The 23,883-nt window shown below is 36.7% G+C and overlaps 1 protein-coding gene across 1 annotated transcript in view; it reads left to right on the top strand.

The window, feature by feature from the left end:
• The window catches only part of GALNTL6 (polypeptide N-acetylgalactosaminyltransferase like 6), a 1,133,074-nt gene that overhangs the window by 401,254 nt on the left and 707,937 nt on the right, over window positions 1-23,883 (top strand). Inside the window, exon 3 of the mRNA XM_045799383.2 lies at window positions 6,987-7,095. Coding sequence (XP_045655339.1) covers window positions 6,987-7,095 — 109 coding nt within the window. The remainder of the gene's footprint in view (window positions 1-6,986; window positions 7,096-23,883) is intronic.

Genomic DNA, 23,883 nt, shown 5'->3' on the forward strand with positions numbered 1-23,883 from the left:
GCACAGCAATAGCAACCCCAGCCAGTAGGGCCACCCCCAATTCAGGAAATGTTCATGATGAGAAAGTATATTCCCACTGAGCTTACTGATACAGTTGCCAAATTCTAGCAAAAGGCCAGAGAAAGCATCCACACATGGTTAGTGTGGCTATGGGGGAGCCATAGCATTTCTCTGACCAGGCAGGAGGCAGAGAAAATATGCAACTCTGGCAGTGTCTTCATGGTGCTCTCAGGGGAGTACCACAGCGAGCTCTCAGGGGAGCTCTCACTCCTTTATATGTTGGATTTTCTAGACTGCAAGGAGGCTTTTTCCAAGAAGAGGATCTCCATGGGCAAGTGAGATCCTGGCATGGGAATCTATGGAGGATGTACAGCAAACATTTAGGGAGTTGGAAATGGGATAGGCCATCAATGCCCCTTTTTAAAGGCCCCAATCAGGCCACATTCACACATTCACTGCAGGAATGAAAGCAAAGATTCTCCAGTCCACTCCCAGCACTTGGTGTGGGACACTGATATCCATGCTGATCTAAAGCCTGAAACAAGACATTTCTAATATTGGGTAATCCATTGCTGATAGGGGGAAACTGGCAAATCCCAGGAATGGGTACTTATCTGTGAGAAAGACCTGAGACAGAGAGGGAACTTGAAAACCTGAAAGGCTATCCCAATCAACTAGCTATAAAAGGTTTGATGAAAATAACCTAGAAACAAATGTGGTTTGACCTCATTGCTGCTGGAACCTCCACCTGAAAATATAGAACAGCAACTCAGCACTGTTGGCCAGCCTGTGGAAAGCTTTAAAACATGAACAACAGTTTAGATCTGTTCCCCTGCCTCTACTACCTCTGATGTCCCACCAGCTCCAGCAGAGGCCTCAGGGATACAGTCCTATTTGGAGTGGTGGCCACCATGCCCCAAGTATAAGATGCAGGCCAAGAGTGCCTCCAGGTAAGTGCTGTTGGAGGCCATCAAAACCCTCCTGTTGAGCTCACTATTCATGGGTGCCCCAGAAATGAAAGGTGCTGGGTCTGGTTGATATTGGAGATAAATATTCTCTAATACGTCGTAACCCTCGGATGTCTTCTAGACCCCTCAGTGCCAACAATGGTTATGGAAGGCAAATGGTTGTGGTCAGGAAGATCCCTTTGACACTGCAAATTGGGCATTCTCCACCCCTCACCCACCCCACCCCCCGCCCCAAGAGTATGAAATTTTTCTCTCTCCTATACCAGAAAACATATTGAGTACTGATATCTTAAAAGGTCAAACTCTGCAAAAATGTTTTGGGTGAATTCGACCTCTGGGTTAGAGCAATCAAACTAGCACTAAGGGGTAACACCAACTTGGAACCAGTAAGTCTCCCACTCCCTATGAAAATTGGTAACTGCCAAATAATATAAATTACCTGGGGGCATAAGTAAATAGGAAAAACTATACAAGCACTGTACCAAGTAGGTATTATATGCCCTCCCATAGTGCTTTCAACAGCCCGATATGGCTAGTAAATAAGCCAAATGGCTTATGGCTGATGACCAGGGACTACTGACAATTGAATAAGGTAGTGCTCCCAATCCACGTGGCTTTGCCCAACATTGCTACCGTCTTAGATACCTTGGCTCCAGGCCTAAGAGTATATCATACAGTACTGGACTCTACAAGGGTTTTTGTTTTTTTGGTTTTGGGTTTTTTGGGTTTTTTTCCTCAGTATATTCCTGACTGCTGAGTCACAAGATCAATCTGCCTTCATGTGGGAGGGGCAAAAAAGGACTTTTCAAGTGCTTCCTCAAGGCTACCTACACGACCCTGCAATATATCATGGGATGGCAGCCCAAGATCTGCTCCCGTTCTTCTTTCCCACATCAGCGAAATGGGCTCATTACATTGATGATATAATGTTAACAAGTAAGGACTTACCTCTGCAGCAGGATACTCTGCAGATTTTGCTGGAACATCTGCAAGGGAGAAAATGAGCAGTGAACCCACAGAAAATTCAAGGGCCCAGACACCACCATAAAGTTTCTGAGAATCATCTGGTTGGATAAGATGTGGGTTGTCCCAGAAGCTGTGATTGAAAAGCCTACCTGACCCCTAAGAACATGAGACAGGTACAAGCTTTTGTAGGGATTTGAGGGTTTTGAAGGGCATTTATTCCCCAGCTCGCAGTGTCTCCGTCACTTATACTGTCAGGTAAATGAAGGGCGTGTGTGGGACTGGGCATCAGAGCAGCAAGCCCCCTTTGAGAAAGCAAAACTACTAGTGAAGCTCCTTAAAGCTCTGAGCATCTCTCAAGCAGAGCTACCATTTGAGTTAGATGTATCTGTGACTCTAGAAGGTATGACTTGGGCACTGTTGCAGAGACAACAGAAGAGGAGAGTACCCTAGGATTTTGGACCCAGGAAGGGAGCAGAAACCTGATACACCCCCACAGATCCATAGTTCGGAGCAGCATTCCCCCAGATAGAGCCTCTCACAAAAAAAGGCGCACTGTGTTAAGAACTTTCCTTCCTATCAAGGGATGGGTTGAGAATATGTTTCATTGACCCACTTCCGCCTTGGCTCAAATGCCCACTTCGATTAGGCAGCATGCTGTTTAGAGCAGAGGAGCACCAGGTCCACCAGCCCACTGTCTCTAGGAAGGCAGGTGCTTCTAGGCACTGCAGAAGATGTAGGTCTTCCAAATGCCCCTGCCCCTGTTCCTGTGTTGGCTAGGCTGTCCTGTAGAGAAGCAGCAGGGGAAATTCCCAGTGATTGATCTTCTCAGGGCTCTCTATCCAGAGACAGCTTTTGCTATTCAGCCCAACACTGACACCATCTGGACGGAAGCAGGAACGAACCACAGCAGCCAGTAGGCTAAACTAATAACGGTTTGGCTGGTGATCACTTGGCCTTCAACTCTTTGCACTGACAGTTGGGTTGTTCTAAAGGGATTAACCCTTTAGCTTGGACAATGGGAACCTGAGGGCTGAATGATCATGAATAAGCCCTTGTGGGGTCAGGATGTGAGGAAACACATGTGGGTTTACCTGCGATAGCCTGAGGCAAACCTGTCTTCTAAGTCTAGATTCCTAAAGGCACCGACACCCCCTGGCAATCAGGAAGCTGATGCTCGGGATTAGGTATAAGCCATAAACTGACCCTTGAGTAGATATAGCAGATTGGTTTTATAGAAAGAGCAACCACCATGGTGCCTGGGTGGGATGGTGTATTGTCAAAGATGACACATTGGCCTTGAAATACACGGACTTGTTTAATACAGTAACAGCATGTTCTGTGTGTTCTAAACAATGCTGAAGGCAACTGTCAAAGGAGTCTGAGGCAGACTTCCCGAACAGCAGCATTCCCAAACAGTGAGATATTAGCAAATTTTGGCCCCCTCCCTCCTAGGGGGCTTCTAAACATACCTTTGTTTGTGTGGACACTGCCTCTGGCTTAACCCTAGCTTCCCTCTGTCTCTGTGCAAACCAGGCTGACACCCTTAGAGGATTAGAGAAGCTGGGTATCATGTATGGATACCCTCGTTGAGTAGATGGTGATTGGGGGGTTGCATTTCAAAGGTTGTGATGTGCAAGACTGGGGAAAAGAACATGGCATTGAATAAAGATTTCATCTTCTCTCTAACCCCAAAACAGCAGGGTTGGTAGAAAGGAAAAAAATGAAATATCAAAGCAGCAGTTTAGATTACTAGCAGGCAATACCTCTTTGGCCAGGTGGACCAAAGTACTGTCGAGGCTTTAGTACATTTTTATGGTCAACCAGTAGGCTCTATTGCCCCATATACCAGACTGGGGACCCCTGCCAAGGCACCAAGTACTATAAAGGTATGGAAGTTGTGGGATCAATAGGCTGTGCTGCTGAGAACGCCAAGTCCCATCATACCTAGGAAAGGAATTATCTATTGGAATTTGCAATGAGATGTCCTACTGGGATGGGTGAGTTACTTAGCACACCCGGGTGAGGGTTGGAACTACTCATTCTCCACTGGTATCTCATTGTCTTGCTGCAAGCTAGACCTATTGGAAAGCCGTATGCCTGGAATAGGATAGGCACCATCACAAGAGGGAAGAGGGTGAGGGTTCTGGTCTGGCATATCCCACTCCCCAGTCCATCTCCTCATGCCTGACAGTGCTGCCTCCCCCAGCCAACATGTCAACCAGGTCAAGTTTCTAAAGCTGTCAATTTCTCTTTCTTTAAGACCAGGTAGGCACGTTCTGTTTTCCAATAGAATAGTCCTTTGACTACCATCTTTGTTTCCTCCACTGGGCTGAAGGGCATTGTAGCACACATAGAAATCCTCATTAAATTCACCCAGCAAGCCTTAAAGAATAGCCAGCAAAGTCTGTCTTTACTGAATACTGAAATGTCTCAAATGAGAAAAGCTGTCCTCTAAACTAGTATGGCCTTGGACACTCTTACTGCCCTGCAAGGAAGAGCCTGTGCCATTATCCAAACAGAATGTTGTGTGTTCACACCTGATGAGTCTGTTAATGTATCATTTTTATTAAATCACATGAGGATACAAGTAAACATCCTGAGCAATCTAACCCCAAGCCTAGAGGACTTAGTAAATCAATGGTTGTGATCGTGGGGCTCTTGGTGGAGAAAAAAAAAAAAAAAAGTTACTTATTTTAGGAATCATTATCTTAACTTGTATTTTTACTTGTATGTGCCTATATTGTTGCTGTGACCTCTGCCTCAGATGCAGCCAGATAGCAACCAAATGAACCGCTTCCATGCTAATAAAACCCTTGCTGACTTCATAGGGTGCATTGCAGAAGAGGGGGAATGTGTTAGATTGTAAGAGCTGGTCAAGATGGGTGAAGTGTTGGAAGAGATCATTATGAGGACATACATGACTACAGCTGACAGGAGAATGGGACCTGGGCAATCAGAGCCTCCTCACCCCTCCCCTGTCCTTGGAACGTACACTCCACCTACCATTCCTGCACTAGCTGTTTAAAACAACAGCTGGAGAGAGGAAGGTGTTGTTGAGACTATTGGACTGCTTATGTGACTGAACCCAATTAAGGTCTCTATATAAACTTTTAAGATTCTGGTGGGCCTGTGCAAGGATCTACTTGTCTAGTGGTGCCCAAGACAAGCTTCATAGTAAGTTCCCTTGCTTATTACACCTGTCACCTACCATACTGGAGTGGCCTGCCTCTTTCCTTGGGCTCTCCCTGCCCTCCATTTTTGGGGGGCCTGTTTGTGAACCAATAGGTAACCAGAGAGAGTTTTGTGTATTTGGAGTTTACACAAGAATATCTTCATGCTTAATGTCAAAATTTATTTTGAAATTATCTATTTTAATCTGAAAGTGGTGTTTATAAATTGGTATTACCTGAATCAGTATAAAGGATTTTCATTGTTGCTCAGTATTTATTGTTGCAAATGCAAGTTTGAGACAAAGCATGAGTTTTGCATTTTAAAGCTATTTGATTATTTAAAACTTCTGATTGCCAGCTGAGTTTTGGTAAAATTTCTAATTATGTGATCAATATCAATTAGAAAAGACACATGACATGTTTTTTAATGTTTGCTATTATAAGCCCAAATTTCTTTCCAAAATTATTTTTCCATTTTTCTTCTATTTTTACTATATTCTTTTCTGTTAACTCTCCATAACTTTTCTTTCTTGTCATCCTCCTTCTAAAATTTATTCTTGTTATCCTTAATATTTTACATAACCCCTTCATCATCCTTATATGTTTATTCTTCTATTGTTTTCATTTTCCTGAAATCACCACTCTTGTAATAACTCCCTTTAAATATCTAGATAACAGTCACCTGATTTGGCAAATCTTTCTTCTGATTTTAAGTACTTTTTTTTTTTAATGTCAAGCTCCATTTTCATCCTTTCAAACAAGTGGATCCTTTATAACCTACAAAGATGGACTGAGATAGATAATTTTTCATAAGCACAATAGTCATACTGTTTCAAACTAAGAAATAAGACATTTTATTTGCCTTGGAAAGCCTCTTAGCGTACAATTTCCTCACTGAAATGATTCATCTTTTGTTTTATCTAAATTGAAACTTTACATTTTTTTCTCTTCATTCTGTAGATATATTATTTCAAAAAGTAAACCAAATAAAAGAAAAATGGTATGTGAATATGAAAACATTTATTTTCCATTATGTTGAGTATTAAGATTGTGAAAATAAATTTCACTCAAAACATTTGCTTATTACCAAAAATAAACACCAAAAAAGCAGTTTTAGCAATGTACACAAATATTATTTTCAAGTTGACATTGGAACATATTGGGTTTTACCAAAGCGTAAAACATATGTTGTGACTAGTTGTTGAGTAGGCGCTGATTTCAACGGCAAGTGGAACCATGTACCATACTTTCACAGAAATCTAGATGGGAGACAGTATTCATACTTATTAAGACCACAATTTTGGTCTTAACAGAACCGTTCCAAGCTCTGACTTTGCCACTACAGTTTAATTAAAATTATTTTAGTTCTCTGGGCCTTTACTTTAAGCGGCAGAAAAATGGAGATTTACAACCACAGATTATTACAAAGATTAAACAATCTTTTATACACAGAGTGTTTAACATAGTGCCTGGTGCATAGTGAGCGCTCACTGGATGGCTGCTAATATTATTATCAGGCCATTCAAATACACTTGATCAAAATGAATGAAACTGTACAAATCACGAACAAAATCAACTCCGTTTAATACCATTATTAGTATTTTGCTCAGAGGAGGTGATACAGTGAGTTCATGTCTCTGATGAAACAAAATAGGAAATGGTAGGGGTTGTGGGTGACCCATGCTTTTATTTTAAAAGCTGGAAAAGGGTTTTAAAATGTATATTAATCTTGTCACTAGCAATAGCTTTCTTTTCAGTGTACTTAGAAGAATCATTATTCAACAAATATTCTTTGATTGCCTATTATGTGCTCGGTGTGTTTGCCTACCATGCAAAAGGAAATGCCTCCTTTTTATGCTCTGAATACTTTCCTTTTCCACAGACATTTCCACTGGGCCTGGGAGATGGGCAATTCTATGCATGGACAGATGGTTTGAGAAGAAAGGACTGGCATGACTATGAAAGCATTCAGAAAGAGGCTATGCGCTCAGGTATGAAGTTCAGTGTAAGCCAAAGTGCTACTTTACTTACTGCAGTGTCTCATTTGTCACTTAAAGGATCTCTAATTAGCATTTCTTCTGCATACAGTAAGGTGTGTCTTGTGGGGGTGTTGGAGTCAATGCTGGGCAGGATTAAAACAATTTCCAAATTTCAGAGAGAAAACAAACAACGAATAGCTTTCGCGATATTAGCTGAAGAAGAGGATATACAAGTTTTAGAAATCTATGATGCTTCATATTTCTGAGCTGCTTTTTAATAATTCCTGGGGATATATTGAGATTTATCAGTGAGACTTGCCTTGGTAGACATTTGTCTTGATCTTGGTTCATTTGCTAGGGCTGAGGGATATCTAACTGACAATGCACATCGAAGGGGTACCACAATTCTAGGCATTGGTGGGGGTACAGCAAGCTGGTGAATCACAGGAGCTGGGGAACTGAGGTTGACAACACTTGAGCAAACAGGCAGGCAGTTAAAAAGAATCAAGTAGGTCTGTATATATGCAGCAGAATTCTAGTGTTGGGCTACATAGAGATAGAGAAAACATATTACTTCTTGGAAAAAGTAACAGGAAAAATTAAGTCCTTGTAGGAAGACTGTAAAATTAGGTTGTTGGTAACAGGGATTCAGAAAGGTATATAATTAGAAATCAAATGAACATGAGTAACATATGGTAGGAAGTCCATATGCTTTTACTCAACCGGAGGAACTCTGTTTTTTTTCATAGTGAGGCTGTCATAGAAATAGAGAAGCTCTTGTTTGGTAAAGACATCTGAGCAGCACTGAGACACTGCTTTCCAAGTCAAATCAGCAGCAAAACTGTGACTAAGCACAGTGTGAGGTCCTCCTGGTCAACCTTTCTCATAGGTCATCCCATCAGGAAGACTGGAGTGAGAGTATTTAAATAGCTATGCAATTATTCAGGCTATGAACTCTTCTTTGCTCTGGGTTGGTTGTGGTTGACCTAATTAAAGTCTTCTTTCATTTTCTTCTTCCATTCCTTTCCTCAAAAAAAGCTCCCCTCTCCCTCCAACTTTTTTTTTTTAAATTGCTCATCCCAAGGATTTTCTCTATTTGTCAGAGAACCAGCCTCTTCCATGTTTCATTGTCTCCCCATCTTGGCCATGACCCTGTGAATGGAATAGTCATGAGAGAGTTCTTTACCATCATCCTCACTTTCCTGGCTCTCTTATCTTTTTCTTCTATTTGCTCCATTAGCCCTGTATGAATCCAACCATCTGTTTCTCTTTCTAACCCCAGGATGCTAAAATTTTTTGGAGATGTTCACATAATTGAATCAACTGAAGCTGCAATTTATTGAACAGATATTTTGTACTAGATAACTTTACATATGAATTTAATTTACACCTCATAATGAATCTAGTAGTTATTATTATCCCCAATTTGTAAGAAAAAGAAGAGAAAAAAAGAAAAAATATAGAACTGAGTCCTTAAGGATTTATTAAATATTATCCAAGGTCAAACAGTTAATAATCTGCAGAGCTAGATTAAAAATCAGGTCTTATCATGCTCCATTACACCCCACTGTCAGACATCAAATAATAATATTTGGGCAATATGGAGTAATGACGAGAGCATATATGCAAGGGAGAAACACACCTGGGTTCAGATTCTAACTTTTCTCTACAGGAGCTGTGTGAGTAGCAAATCAATTTATCTTTCTGATATTACTCTTTGCAGAATTGCTGTAAGGATTAAAGAAGATATACCTAAAGTAACTGGCCAATTATTTGGACATATTAAAACCCAACTAATGATAACTATAATTATTAATTCATCTAAGTTTCTTTCACTTGATTTGGTATGCCTAACCTTCACTTGTACTGATGAGTTTTAGATACAAAACCCAGTACTCCACATTTATTTCTGTTTCATATGACTCTTTCTGCCTCCTGTATAAACATACTGTTGATGCCCTCATCTTATTTGGGCCAAGGGAAAGTTGACCTACAAAGAAAATTGGTAATATAACAAATTTTCTAAGGCGTAAATTTTCTATGGAGTTAAAAAAAAAACCTTTTAAATGTTAAGTTGTTACATGATTCACTGGAAGATACATGACATAATAGACTAAAATTCATCATTTTTTAAATTATATGAAATAGAACATAAATAAAAGGACTATACACACATAAATATATAAACAGGTGCATAATCAAAATAAACATCTCTGGTATTTATATCTAAGTTGAGGAAAAGGATCATCTGTGTAGTTTTTTGCTACTTATTTATGTATACCTAAACAAATACTGTTGCATTTTTCCTGTGTTTGAACTTGATCTAAAAATTGAATCATAATGCATGACTTTCTTTCTTCACCCAAAATTATTTTTGAGATTCATTTCTGTCAATGTGTGTAATTCTAGTTGATTCATTTCTACCATTTAATTTTCTACAACATTCTCCTGATCATGGGCATTTGGGGAGTTCCTAGGTTTGGGTGGTTGTATATAATATTGCTATAAATATTTTTGTACATGGTTCTTGAGTAGAGGTTAATTAAATTAAGAGATAGTTGACTATTTTTCAATATTGAATCGTCCATTCTATAGCATATATTATATTTATTTGTTGCTTATTTATTATCTTTAGAGATGTGTTTATAATTTTATTCTCAGATTTTTTTAGTGTTATTCCTAGAAATCTGATGTTTATAGAGTGTTAATAAATTTTAATATTTATTTGAATGTAGAAAACTTCCTGAACTCTTCTATTAATTATAATCGTTTACCAATAGGTTAGCTTGAATTTTCAATGTAGATATTCCTAATATCTACAAGTAATGACAGTGCTTATTTTTTTCCATTCTAGATCTTATAATTTTCATTCTTTTTGTTTAGTTCTAGTTACTGCACTTACTAGGTATTCCAGTGTAATGGTGAATAGTGGCTGCTAGTGGCAACTCTGGACTTGTTATAATTCTGACTAGAGCAAATTAGACACTACTTTAAGGTTTTATATCTCTATTTAATAAAAATATACTTTATTATGGTTCCTAAGCTTTCTGGATCTAGTTTGCTGAGAGTTTGGTTTATTTTTGTTTAAACCTAAATGAATGTTGTTTTTATCAAAGTTTTTTTTGTTTGTTTGCATTTATTGAAATAGATAATAAGATAAATTTTCTCCTTTAATTTGTCATTTGGGTAAATTATTTCTATTGATTTTGTAATGGAAATCAAACTTGCAATTCTAGACTAAATCTGTCTTTTTATTTGTTATTGGATTTGGTTTGCTAATATTTTATTCAGCATTTTTTGAGTCTTTATTTGTGAGTGAATATGGGACATGAGTTTTTCTCAGAGTCCTTGTCAAGTTTTGGTAACAATGTAATGATAGCTTCATAAATTACTTGAGTAATAATTTCTATTTTTCTACAATTGTAACTGCTTGTTGTACATGAGAATTATATTTTTGTTAATAATTTTGGAGACCTGGTAGCTGAAACTATCTGGACCTGGACTTTTTTTGGAGCAAAGAATTTTAACTACTACATTAACCTTTTTAAATAGTTATAGTACTAGTGATTGTCTGTTTCTCCTGCAATTAATTGTATTTTTCCGGCAATTTATCCATTCTATCTAAGTATTCATATTTATTAACAAATTTATTCATTATGTTCTCCAGTATTTCATGTCTGCAACACTTAAATTTATGTTGCTTTTTCTTTCAAATATCATTTGTACTTTTTTCTTCATTTCTTCTTAATCTATTAAACAAGGAACTTGTCAATTTTATTAATCATTGCAAAAAAATTTTTTTGCTTTATCTTATCTATTGTATTTTTCTCATTGATTTACCATCTAATATGTATTATTTCTTTTCTTTGACTTTCTTTCACTACTATACTTTTTTCTAAATTTTAAAAATAGATTCATAGCTCCTTAATTTCAGCCTCTTTTCTACTGTAGACCACACATTTAGGACTCTAAATTCCCTTCTCAGTACCACTTTAAGTACCTCACACTGTTCTGTGGTCTAATGTTTTATATTTGTTTCTTATGTTTTAGTTATATTTTAGTTACATTTTGAAATATCTGGCCTACTTAAATATTGAAATTATCTTAAAAATAAGAAAATCCAGAAACTACCTCTTGATAAAATCTCAATAATCTTTTGAAAAGTACATTAGCAAATTAGGTTGTATGTATTTCATTAAATGTCTTTGTTAATGTTCTTATTAATATTGTTAGTTTATGTTTTGTTCTGGCAATTACATCTTTGAGGCATATGTGGTAATTTTTGAAATATAAGGTATTTTAAATATCTGTTTTTAATTAGTAGTTGATTTATTGGGGGGTGGGGAATATGTTGTTAAACACCACAGGTGAGTGATGAGGAAGATATGGCTTTCACCTTTCAGGAAATGGACATTTCTTGCATTAAAACAATAAAAACAGAAAAGAAGCAACTAAAAGATAGACCCTAAGACCTTAGGTGTAGTATCAGGGTTCTTTTCTGGAACATCTGTGCCCTTAGAGTTATAGTAAATTAAGAGGATTCTTTGAATTTGTTAGAAGAATTCTATCTAATGTTCAAAGACACACAGAGTTTTTATTATTCCATAATCTTATACTTCTTTGTTTTGGGATTAGTATTAACCAGACTAATTTAAGTATAGAAGTGTATCCACATAGCATTTCAGGGTCAGGAAGGCTTCCTGGAAGAGGTAAACCAAATTTGAAATGATAAAGGTCTACCTTGATATCAGATAAAGTTGGCTTTCATTCAATTAATTCTCTAATCTCTTTCTCATGAATTGCTACTAAGTCATATTTTTAGCATGACTATTTTTTCTAATCATACATTTTCTATATATGATCCCATTGTGTCCCATTGAGTTAGTTTCAGTTTCAAACTCTCATTTGAGAATTTATTGACATAGATTTTATCTTTTAACAGTTTAGCTATCCTTCTGAGTAGTACTGTATCACAAAATTGAAAAGCATGCTTTTTGAACATCATTTATAAAAGTGGAATGGAAGGAACTGAAATAGGGAATCCTTTGATATAATATTAAAGACAGAGTATAAATTGATATTGATACATTATTTAATACATATTGTTATATTATACATTATTCATTATAAATGCTATAGCAGCTAGAAAGCTATCCAGCTGGCATTTCTCCATATATAACTTGGGGGGGGAAAAAAGGTCCATATATTTCTGAAATCAAGGTAAGTCTGCCTATGGTATATCCCTGAACTATGGATCTAATAACATGCACCAGATGTTGAGAAGAAAATGCAGTTGGTTTAGGTAGCTGTTCCTTAATTAGTATGTGGTGTTTCCTAATTCTTGTAACATCTTTTTCTAAGTGGTAAAAACATCCTTTCGCATAATCCATCTAGAGTGGTGTGTATGTTTGTGTGTGTGTGTGTGTGTGTGTGTGTGCAAGCTCACATATGCCCGTGTGTTTTATGAAATCAGTTTTAAGACTGCTCATCTGTATTTCTAGAAAACACTTATTTTTAGTCCTGAAAACTGTCCTGTCCAGTCTTCTTTTTATTTTAGCTCTAAAGATTTTCACTGTATTTATCACTGTTTTTTTTTTATTTCAGTATATGTGACCACAACACGAATAAAAGCTGTTCTTAACTCTTGTATTTGATCTATTTCTTTAAAACAGATTATCCCCTTATATAATCATATCAAGTCATGCATTCCACTATAAGCCTCAGGAATCTTATGAAATTATATCTAACTTTTCACTACTTCCATTTGTCTTAGCTAATGATAATTTTGAATATTCGAAGTCTTTTTAAGTCTTATCATTTTATTCATTTATTCATCACTTGTTCAAAAAATAATTTTTAATGTCACTACATTTCAAATACTTCTCCAAACTCTGGAAGAAAAATAGACAAAAATGAACTACAGTGGCTCTTGAAAAGTGTGCAGCATGGTTGAAGGAGATTTCACTGTTATTGACATCAAACCATTGATCTCTGTCACCTAAATTATTTTAGTAACCTCCCAACTGATCTTCTTGTCCCATAGTCAGCTCTTCAAGGAGCAACCAGAGGGATCATCTAGAAATATATAACCTGATCAGATCATTTGACTTCTCTGCTCAAAAGCCTACAAATTCTGGTCATCGTATTCAAAATTAAATCCAAATCTATTCCCTGATTATGAGATCCAACATGATCCATCCCTACTTATGTCACTGCCCTGGTCTCCTACTGATTGACATTTAGTCTCTCCACTGGCTTCATTGTTTATCCTCAAGGATGCTAAACAGGTTGCAGGACTTTTCACTTGCTATTCCTGCTTCCTGGAACATTGCTAATTCATATCTTCCAACCCACTCTCTCCTTCAGTAAGTTCACAAGACTATATATCACCTGCTTAGACATTCTGCCAGTCACCATATTATCATATATAGATATAGTCCTTTTCATTCATTTTCTATCCCTTTACCCAACTTAATTTTTATAGAAATTATCTATATTTATATACATTATTTATTTAATGAATTAAAAATTGTACAATTCCTTATAATATAATCATTTGCCCAAGGGCTCTAAATCATGACATTATCTTCAATCATTGAATCAGACTTTTTGAATAATGGCACTCCTGTATAAGTAAGTTTTGTGAGGGCGCTTGTGTGGGTCAGTTGGTTGAACGTTCGACTCTTGATTTCGCCTCAGGTCACGATCTTGGCTCAGGTCATGATCTCAGGGTTCTGAGATCAATCCCCCTGTCGACTCCATGCTGAGCACGTAGCATGCTTAAGATTCTCTCTCTCTTAGCATTATGCTAAGTGAAATAAGTCAAGCAGAGAAAGACAATTACCATTTGGTTTCATTTATTTGTGGAACATAAGGAATAGCAGGGAGAAGGAAGGGAAAAATGAAGGAGGGGAAAACAGAGGGGGAGATGAACCATGAGAGACTATAGACTCTGGGAAACAAACTGAGGGTTTTAGAGGGGAGGCGATGAGGGGATGGGCTAGCCAGGTGGAGGATATTAAGGAGGGCATGTATTGCATGGAACACTGGGCGTTATACCCAAACAATGAATTATGGAACACTGCATCAAAAACTAATGATGTACTGTATGGTGACTAACATATAAAAGAAGAAAAAGAAAGAAAGAAAGAAAGAAAGAAAGAAAGAAAGAAAGAAAGAAAGAAAGAAAGAAAGAACCAGAAAAGAAAAAAAAAGATTCTCTCTCTCTCTCTCCCTTTGCCCCTCGCCCCCCTCTCTTCCTCTTTAAAAAGAGAGAGAGAGAAAGGAGAGAAGAAAGGGAGGAAGGCAGGAAGGCAGGAAGGAAGGAAGGAAGAAAGAAAGGGAAAGAAAGAAAGAAAGAAAGAAAGAAAGAAAGAAAGAAAGAAAGAAAGAAAGAAAGAAAGAAAGAAAAAGAAAAAGAGAGAGAAAGAAAGACAGAAAAAGAAAAAAAAGTATTGTGAAAACCTGACACAACATGGTTACTACTTTTCTCTTCTGGAGATTGGATCCCAGGACCCCTTAAACCTTATGATCTAAGTTAACACGTGTTCATACCTAATTGTTGTGAATTTCCATAGCAAAACATTTAAAGAGTCTGAATTAAACACTATTTGAGATGTAGGAATGTACCATACTTTAAAATGATTAACAATAGGCTTTCCTAGTTTCCTTTAAACAGCAGCTCACTTTAGTGCTGATCAGGGACCCATTTTGTTCTTAAATGTCTTTATTCTACATAATTGAACAAGATTGCCAGCCAAACAGAATGAGAAGCAGAAATGTGCTTCATCTGGGAGATACTGTAACTACTTTGCATCCGGGAAGTAAAACAATGGTAATTAGCTGTAACTACAATGGCTCCTGGTCATCTTTTATTGATGCCTCCTGTCCCTTAAAAACAGTATCTGGCATCTTTTTTTAAAAAAATTTATTACTAGCAACAATGAGCACTGTTTATTGTTAATAATTTCAGAATAATTTATACGTCTATGATGTGTTCTCAGTAAATTTCATAATGAAATTTGTTGGGAGGTGGTCAACATTAGGCAGTATTACCAAAATAACGTTCATTATTATTCATTAGGTTAAAATTAACTTTTAATGAAAGATTTCCTTTGACAGTCATTGTATAATAATGAAAATGTAAAATGGAAGTGAAAAGATTGTGAGCATTCTGTTGAGATGCTCATTTATATGGCTAATAATAGAACAAAATTTAGCTGAAACTGAATTGAGTGACATTAGGGGAAAAACCCCTTCAACATTATAATATGAAAAAAGCAGTAGAAATATCTCAGGAGATTTATTGAACTTCAATGAGTTTATATTAAAAAATAAGACAAAATTAACTTTTACAATAATTCAATTTACTTGTTTTTTTGCAAAACTCAGAATATGTCTATTTAGAAATATCAACTTCCCATGGGCAAGTGTGCATAAGATTAATTGGTCTTCTGTATGGTGACTAATATAACAAAATAAAAATTATTAAAAAAAATAAGATTAATTGGTCTTATTTTTCACATTAGTAAAATACGGTTTAATGATAGCACCTATCACACAGTTATTGTAAGTATTAATTAAATTATATAATTAAACTAACCGGACTGTAGTTATGCTCAATTCATGGTTATCTGTATATTCACAGATCCCTGTTTCCCATGCCTATATGTTCATATTTGAATCACCTATAATTTGAATCAGAATTTTTCTTGTGCCTTCAAATCTGGTCAGTTGATACAAAGTCTCCCAAAAATTGTCATGAGAGGGTTCATATTAACACGTACTTCAAGTGGAGCTCTCTCTCTTCACTTTAGGTTTTATTATTACAAGACAAACATTTTGTAAGCATCTGCCCAAAACCTGTTTCCAATCCGGTATTGTGCATGTATGTGCTTTGTTAAAAATCTCTTTTTATAGTAGTTGTGATTATTATCAATATTTTTCTGGCTATAAATGCCCCACATTTTGGAGGAGGTATATGAGTAGGTCATAAGCCTTGATCATGAAGAAATGGGAAAATGTTCTGCCGAAGGGAGATGATGTCTGATAAGAGCCAAGAAGGAAAAGATGAGAAACATCTAGTAAAGGAAAGGATTTGAATCTAAATGGATCAAGTAAACTAAGGTTAAATTGATTTTATGCCTGCCATTCATTTTCCTGAAGCCTTGCATTCAATTTTGTTCTTCCCAGTTTTAACCCTTTCCTGTACAGCTTTGAAGTAAGTGTTAAGTCTAAGTTTGTATTTTCTATCAGTTTGCCACGCAGAAAAATCTTAATGCCCAGTAATACTTATACCTCAACTCTAATGGTGATCTTTCCGTTAATAGTAAATCTTAAAACTCCATGAAGTTAGTGGTTTTAATTTTTAGTAGGAGTTAGAACCATCCTTACATTTAGTGTAATACAGTTTATGGACTTATGCAGTGTATGTAAGTTTTAGGAGGAAGAGTGAGAGAACAAAAAATAGAGAATAAATTTTTGATGACCTGGGACTCTGCTGTCATCATTATGATGGTAACAAATATTTACGACATGCCAATACTATGGTAACTGAAAGTTTCTCATGATTCGAGGGATTATAATTCATTCAAGCCTAAATGACCATTATGGCATTGTATTTTAGGCATAATTCATAGAGATTCAAGTGATTATTTGAACATCCTCCAAAATTCCTATCCAAGATCTGGCACAAGTATTTCAGTAATGAGTTCTAGGCCTTCTTGGCTCCATTATCTGATGAGTGCTATAGAGGAAATGTGTGTGTTTACCCACTAGGGAAGGAAAAGTGCCAGCACCAGAGACTGATGGCAACACTTTCTAGACATTGACTTCAGAACTGTAAGTGCCAGTTTGACTTGATTCTGAGTGAATCACAGTAGTTTTGTGCAGGCTTCATGCCAGATGAAAGCATCTGGGCCTTCTGACACTTAGTAGTCATAGAAACATGACGTAAGTGATCCTCAGGAAAACGAGAAGCTCAGAATAGGATTCTTTTCTTTTCTTTTCCCCCCTTTTTTAAAGGATTGTTTTATTTTAAAGGAAAATATCTTTGCCCCAAAATATGTATAACAAACTTACATTGTTTATAAAACATAGACATTATAGTATAATAGAAAAAGAGATTTAATGCGTAAAGAATTTAATTTAATACAGTGTTTGGTTTACTGATGTGAAATGACCATGTAAGCACAATGGAATTAGTATTATCAGGCATTTAATAATGGTTTGAATTTCCATGGTGACCAACTGAGCCTTAGGGATCCAAATTCATTATTGGACTAAAATTACTAGATTAACTTAATAGACATTGACCTAGATAACAATCTAATAGAATTTAATAGTACACATTAATTGAGATATATATACATCAGAATCCACTCATGGATATAAAATTCTTTTTATTTTGTATTAAAGAATAACAATCATTGAGGAATAACTTTTGGAATTATAGCAAGTGTTTTATAAACAAAGAAATCATTGGACTGATTTAATTTTTTAGTTTTTGTGTTTTATAATTGTAGAAATGTTTTATGCAACTTGATAAAATATTTTATAAGCTTTCTGACATATGCATTTTGAGCATTTTTATAACAGAACAAGGATACTAATTGTATTCTCCAAATTTGGAAAGTCAGTGTCATACTTATGATAAAAACCTAGCATTTTTTTACTACCAGTCCTACATTCTTCTTTATTTTATACTACATTTCTATCATTTCATTCTTTCCATGTGCATAGTGCCTTAACGTAAGTCCAGTGATTTCTTGCACATTGCCTCAATGTTTCTCACAAAAACCCTATAAAGTAAGAATGGTCAGATATTACTGATCTCGTTTTAAGATAAAGAGACAAATCTAGAAAGATGATTTTATACATATACACGTGTCACTTTGTGCAAGTGATTTTATACATGTATAATATATATATATATATGTATCAAGTGATTATATATGCATATACATACACACCCCTTCAAATTAATGCCATACATCGTTCCAGTAAATTCTGGTACAACCTTGTTTTCATATTTGCTTATTCTTATCTCATTATTGACATCCTGCTTCAACTATTTGCCATCTATAGCTCATGTAACCTGAATTGCCCTGCACTTCATTCACCTGTGTATGAATGGAGACGATATCAATAGTGATGACTCAATTTCTCTGACTCTTGCTCTCCCTTATATATAGACCCCCTAATCTCTTCTCTGCAAAACCTCACCATATTTCTGAATTCCCTGGGAGTCACTACAAATTTACTAAGCACTAATGTCCCTATTCTTTTACTCTGACCCTACATTGACAACTGATGGTAGATAACTACTGAAGTTCAGCATCTTATTGCCACCAGCATTGGGACCCTGTCTCCAGTCCCAAAGTAGCACATCATCACGTCCCGAAGGCAGTACTCTGTATTTTCCACAGCACTGCACCAGATGGTTCTCTACAGAAGTGGGCAGGGGAAGTCTTCTTTCCTCTGCTTTGTGTAGCACTTTGTCATCTAGGCACTAAGTTTGCAATTCACTCTCCCCCGGATATCCTCATATAAAACAGGTCCTTCAAATAGTTCTTTTGTCAAAAAGACTCAGCTACAAGTTTCTAAAATCAGACTGGAAACCAAGATCAGATAGACGCCGACTGATTGCTCTACTCTTGCTTCCCCTAATCAACTACTTGCTAGTGTACAATGCAAATATGTAAAACCTGCAAGAAGATAAATTTAAACCGGTAATACTTCTAAGCTAGTTCATCAGATGAGTTTAATCTCGCCACTGGGGACTGTGGGACTCCAGCTGAGATGCCTGCCCCACGCCATCCCAGTAAATATAGACTGAGCTACAGATGTATATAGAAGTTGGATGATTCTATTTTCTTTTTTCAGTATACTATTATGTTAAGGAGGCATGCATAAACTCCTAGTCAGCAATCTAAACCATTATAAATTACATTTAACTTATTTTAATCAAAATTATATTATAAAAATATTAGTAAACTAATAAATGCTTATAGAATAATTTTCAAGTTTATAAACAATTGTATTAAAATGTTGCTTTTAACTACTAGAAAAGAGCAATGTTACCTCTTTTATTGAAAGAGATTTGTAGTCAATTTTTTAGAATAATGAACAAAGTGCATTTGGCAAAAAACAATGCAATACTATTGTTTTTAATGAAATAAACACTCCCTGTAAGGTATTTCCACTGTGTAAAGATACCTTTAAATATTTCTTTAAATATAATAATGTATTAGTTCCTTCATGTTGAAAGAAATGAGGACACACAGTGGGATTGCATAAGTCAACTCGTGGACATTTATTTTAACAATAAACCAAAGTGCTGAAAAGCAGGAAATACTTTCATAAGCAACCTTCCTGGACTTGAAGAAAATCTGGACCCTGAGCAGGCTACAGTGTAGCACTAGGAATCTCCCAGCAGCTTTGTCACTGCACAGCAAGAACAGCCCCTTAGAAAAGCTCTTTCTCTCTGTCTAGTGAGGAGTTCTTTCTTCTGCATTTCAGTCAGCTCCTATTCCTTCTATTCTCCCTTTCTCTAATGGCTACCTTCTTTATTGTATCCCCAGGCAAAATGCTCTAGAAGTGAGGGTGTGACTGGTTAGAGCAGTCACCAGTCAGTGTATGTTATGACTATGGTATAAATCACTCATGCCTGGCTTCCTCAAACACAGCAGGACACCTCCGTGTGAAATGATTCCATTTGGTTCAGATAGGAAGCCATCTTGAAAACCTGTGGCCAGAGTACAATTGGCACTTGGTACAAAACATCGGGAGTGTTGCATTATGAATCAGTTTTGGCCATTTTTCAGATCAATAAATATAGCGGACAGTTAGAGCACACTGTGTCATATAGCCATTTTTTATGTTCTTCTGGTTATTCTAAATAACAAGTATCTCTCCTGAAATAAAGAGATATCAGGGACAGGATGATGTGATCAAAGTTATATTAGTCAGGCTTCTCCAGAGAAGCAGAACCAACAGATGCATATATGTATGGAATATGTATATATGTATGGAGAGAGATTTGTTTTAGGGAACTGGCTCACCCAGTTGTGGAAGGAGCCTGACAAGTCCAGAATATGATGGGGAAGGCTGGCAGGCTGAGGACTCAGGAAAGAGTTGCAGTTCAAGTCCAAAGCGAGTCCACTGATCGAATTCCTTCTTGATCAGAAGTCAGCCTTTGTCCTGTCAAGTTCTTCAACTGATTGGTGAGGTCCGACCACATTATGGAGAGTAATCTGCTTTACTCAAAGTCTACTGATTTAAATGGTAATCTTTTTTTAAAAGATCTTATTTATTTACTTGTCCGAGACAGAGCAAGAGCGAGAGAGAGCACAAGCAGGGGGAATGATAGGCAGAGGGAGAAGCAGACTCCTCACTGAACAAGGAGCCCAATGTGGGACTCGGTCCCAGGACCCTGGGATCATGATCTGAGCCAAAGGCAGATGCTTAACCTACTGAGCCACCCAGGTGTCCCAAATGTTAACCTTATCCAAAAAGAACCATCCAAAAACATTCAGAATAAAATCTGACAAAATCTGGGCAGGAGGGCCCAGCCATGTTGACACATAAGATTAACCATCACAAGGCTCAGCAGGGCCTGAGCAGACACAGGAACTAATGCTGTTTGGGCCAGGGGAAGCTTGAGCACCAGCCTGGAGGGTTCTGAACAAGTGAGCTGATTCCTCTCTACAGCTGGTACTGGGAGAAGACCAGGTTTTGCAACTGACAATTCTAGGAATAGACAATTCTAGGAACAATTCTAGAAATATACTGATCCCTTAATAAGGGACAGGTGATTTAATGGCTTCTAACTAGTTCAGGTATTGCTACCAAGAAAGAACAGGTGAACCTGGATTTCCAGGGAAAGCAAAACCGAGATTTAAAAAGGAGCATAATTGTTATCTGAGGGGACTGACAGCCTGAGAAAGGAACACAAGAGGGATACTTCAACAGTTGAAACAGTTAAACAGTTGAAAATCTAGTGAAATAGAACTTCAGGAGGGGACAGAAGATAGTCTAGCAAACAACAGCAACAACAACAGCAAGGAGACATTCAAAGAGGATCGATTTACCCATGCAGAGGATTTTCTGGAACTAAGAATGTTACTTTCAACTTAAAACATTTAATGTAAGTATAGAAGGAGTGGATGATGACTTCTGAGACACATATTTGTGGACAGGAAGATATAAATATAAAATATGTAAAATAAAAATATAAAAATATGTCAAAACAGCACATATTATAGGCAGAAAGATTAAGCTCTGAACAGGTGCACGAATTCGAACAACTGAAAAGAGGATAATTTAGAAAAGTACTAAAAGAAAATGTCATGGATCTCAAGAATATTTCAGCCCAAAGATGGTAACACGGATGAAAAGCGACACATCTAAGCAAATGTTAGTTAAAATTTTTTCCAAATTAGGATAAAAATCATCTTTTGAAAATCTCTTGGCAGAATAAGAAGTTATATAGAGAGGAAAGGTAACCAGTCTGTCATTAAAATCTTCATCTACAACTCTAGAAATTAGAGGAGAGGGAGTATATATACATTCAGAATATACAAAGTTGAGAGAGTATATTACCCACACATCTCTTCTGAGTAAAACAATCTAGAAAGAATTCTCACCAAGGAAAAAATGAAATAAAATCTTCAATGTAAAGAAAAATTAAAAAAAAAATTGTGGGTCATTATATAGTCAAGAATTTAAAAAACTAGATAAAGAGGATAAAAATTAAATAATATTAAGTGTTTAAAGTAGCATGCCATCTTATCAAGGATGGAGAGGTTTTCAGACAGTAATAATGATCTAAAGGTCTCTTGAGGGAAAAGATGAAGTGTGGGGAAGTACAAGAATTTTAAAGGTCACATCTTATTAGAAGCGGTGCCATGATGGGAGGAGGTATTTGGTATTTTGTTTCACATAATAGCAGAGAAGGAGGCATATGGTTAAGAGTGCCATGAAGGGGTTAGTAATGAAATACTAGGAAGAAAAATCACTGAGTAATATAATGAGGGACATAATATAGTGATGAAGGATAGAATAACAATATTATTTTGAAAACATATGAAGCTGATGATATTCAAACATATTTAATCTATAAAAGCTGCGATTTTCTAAAGTTCGACCTATGGGGTATATGAACATACAAGTTTACAAAAAGCATGGAATGATAAAGACAGATTGCTAATGAAATGACAAGCACTCTTTTATTTACATTATCAGAATACAGGTACAGGCATACCTTGTTTTATTGCACTTCACTTTATTGAGATTTGCAGATATTGCGTTTTTTTATGAATCGAAGGCTTGCGACAACCTTGCATGGAGCAAGTCTATTGGTGCCATTTTTCCAACACCATCTGCTCACTTTGTGTCTCTGTGTCACATTTTGGTAATTCTTGCAATAACTCAAACGTTTCGTTATTATTCTATCTATTATGGTGATCTGTGATTAGTGATCTTTGATGTCACTACTGTAATTTGGGGGGGGGGGTGCTACCAACCATGTCCATATAAAACAGCAAACTTCATTGATAAATGTGTGTGTTCTCACTTCTCCACCTACTGGCCATTCCCCCATTGCTCTCCCTCTTCTTAGGCCTGCCTGTTCTCTGAGCTACAATACTGGGATAACTCCACAATGGCTTCTAAGTGTTCACGTGCAAGGGAAAGTTGCATGTCTCTCACTTTAAATTAAAAACTAAAAAGGATTAAACTTAGTGAGGAAGGCATGCTGAAAGCTGAGATAGGCTGAAAGTTGGAGTTCTTGTACCAAACGGCTAGATTGTGAATGCAAAGGAAAAATTCTTGAAGGAAATTAAAAGTGCGACCCAAATGAACACTCACATGATAAGAAAGCAAAATAGCCTTTTTGATGTTAAAGAGAAAGTTTTAGTGATCTGGGTAGAAAATCAAACCAGCCACACTTCCTTAAGCCAAAGTCTGATCCAGAGAAAGGCCCCAAGACTCTTCAACTCTAGGAAGGCTGAGAGAGGTGAGGAGGCTGCAGAAGAAAAGTTTCAAGCTAGCAGAGGTTGGTTCATGAAGTTTAAGGAAAGAAGCCGTCTCCATAATAGAAAAGTGCAAAGTGAAGCAGCAAGTGCTGATGGAGAAGCTGCAGCAAGTTTCCCAGAAGATCTAGCTAGTTAACTAATGAAGGTGGCTACACTAAACAGATTTTCAATGTAAATGAAATCACCTTAGATGGGAGAAAGATGCCATCTAGCACTTGCATAGCTAGAGAGAAGTCAATGCCTGGCTTCAAAGCTTCAAAGGACAGGCTGATTCTCCTGCTAGGGGCTAAAACAGCTGGTGACTTAAGTTGAAGCCAATGCTCATTTACCATTCCAAAAATCATAGGGCCCTTAAGAAATATGGGAAATCTACTCTGCCTGTGCTATAAATAGAACAACAAAGCCTAGGTGATAGCACAGCTGTTTGTAATATGCTTTAGTGACTATTTTAAGCCCACTGTGAGACCTACTGCTCAGAAAAAAAAAAAAAAAGGTTCCTTTTAAAATATGACTGCTCATTGACCATAGACCTGGTCACCCGAGAGCTCTGATGGAGATGGACAATGAGATTAACATTGTTTTCATGCCTGATCACACAATATCCATTCTGTAGCCCATGGATTGAGAAGTAACTTTAACTTTCAGGTCTTTTTTTAAGAAATACATCTCATAAGGCCTTAGATGCCATAGATTGTAATTTCTCTGATGGATTTAGACAAAGTAAATTGAAAACCTTTTGGAAAGGACTCACCATTCTAGGTGTTAC

The sequence above is a fragment of the Ursus americanus genome, chromosome 13 (assembly GCF_024610735.1).
Source record: "Ursus americanus isolate L20-20 chromosome 13, mUrsAme1.1.p, whole genome shotgun sequence".
Taxonomy (NCBI): domain Eukaryota; kingdom Metazoa; phylum Chordata; class Mammalia; order Carnivora; family Ursidae; genus Ursus; species Ursus americanus.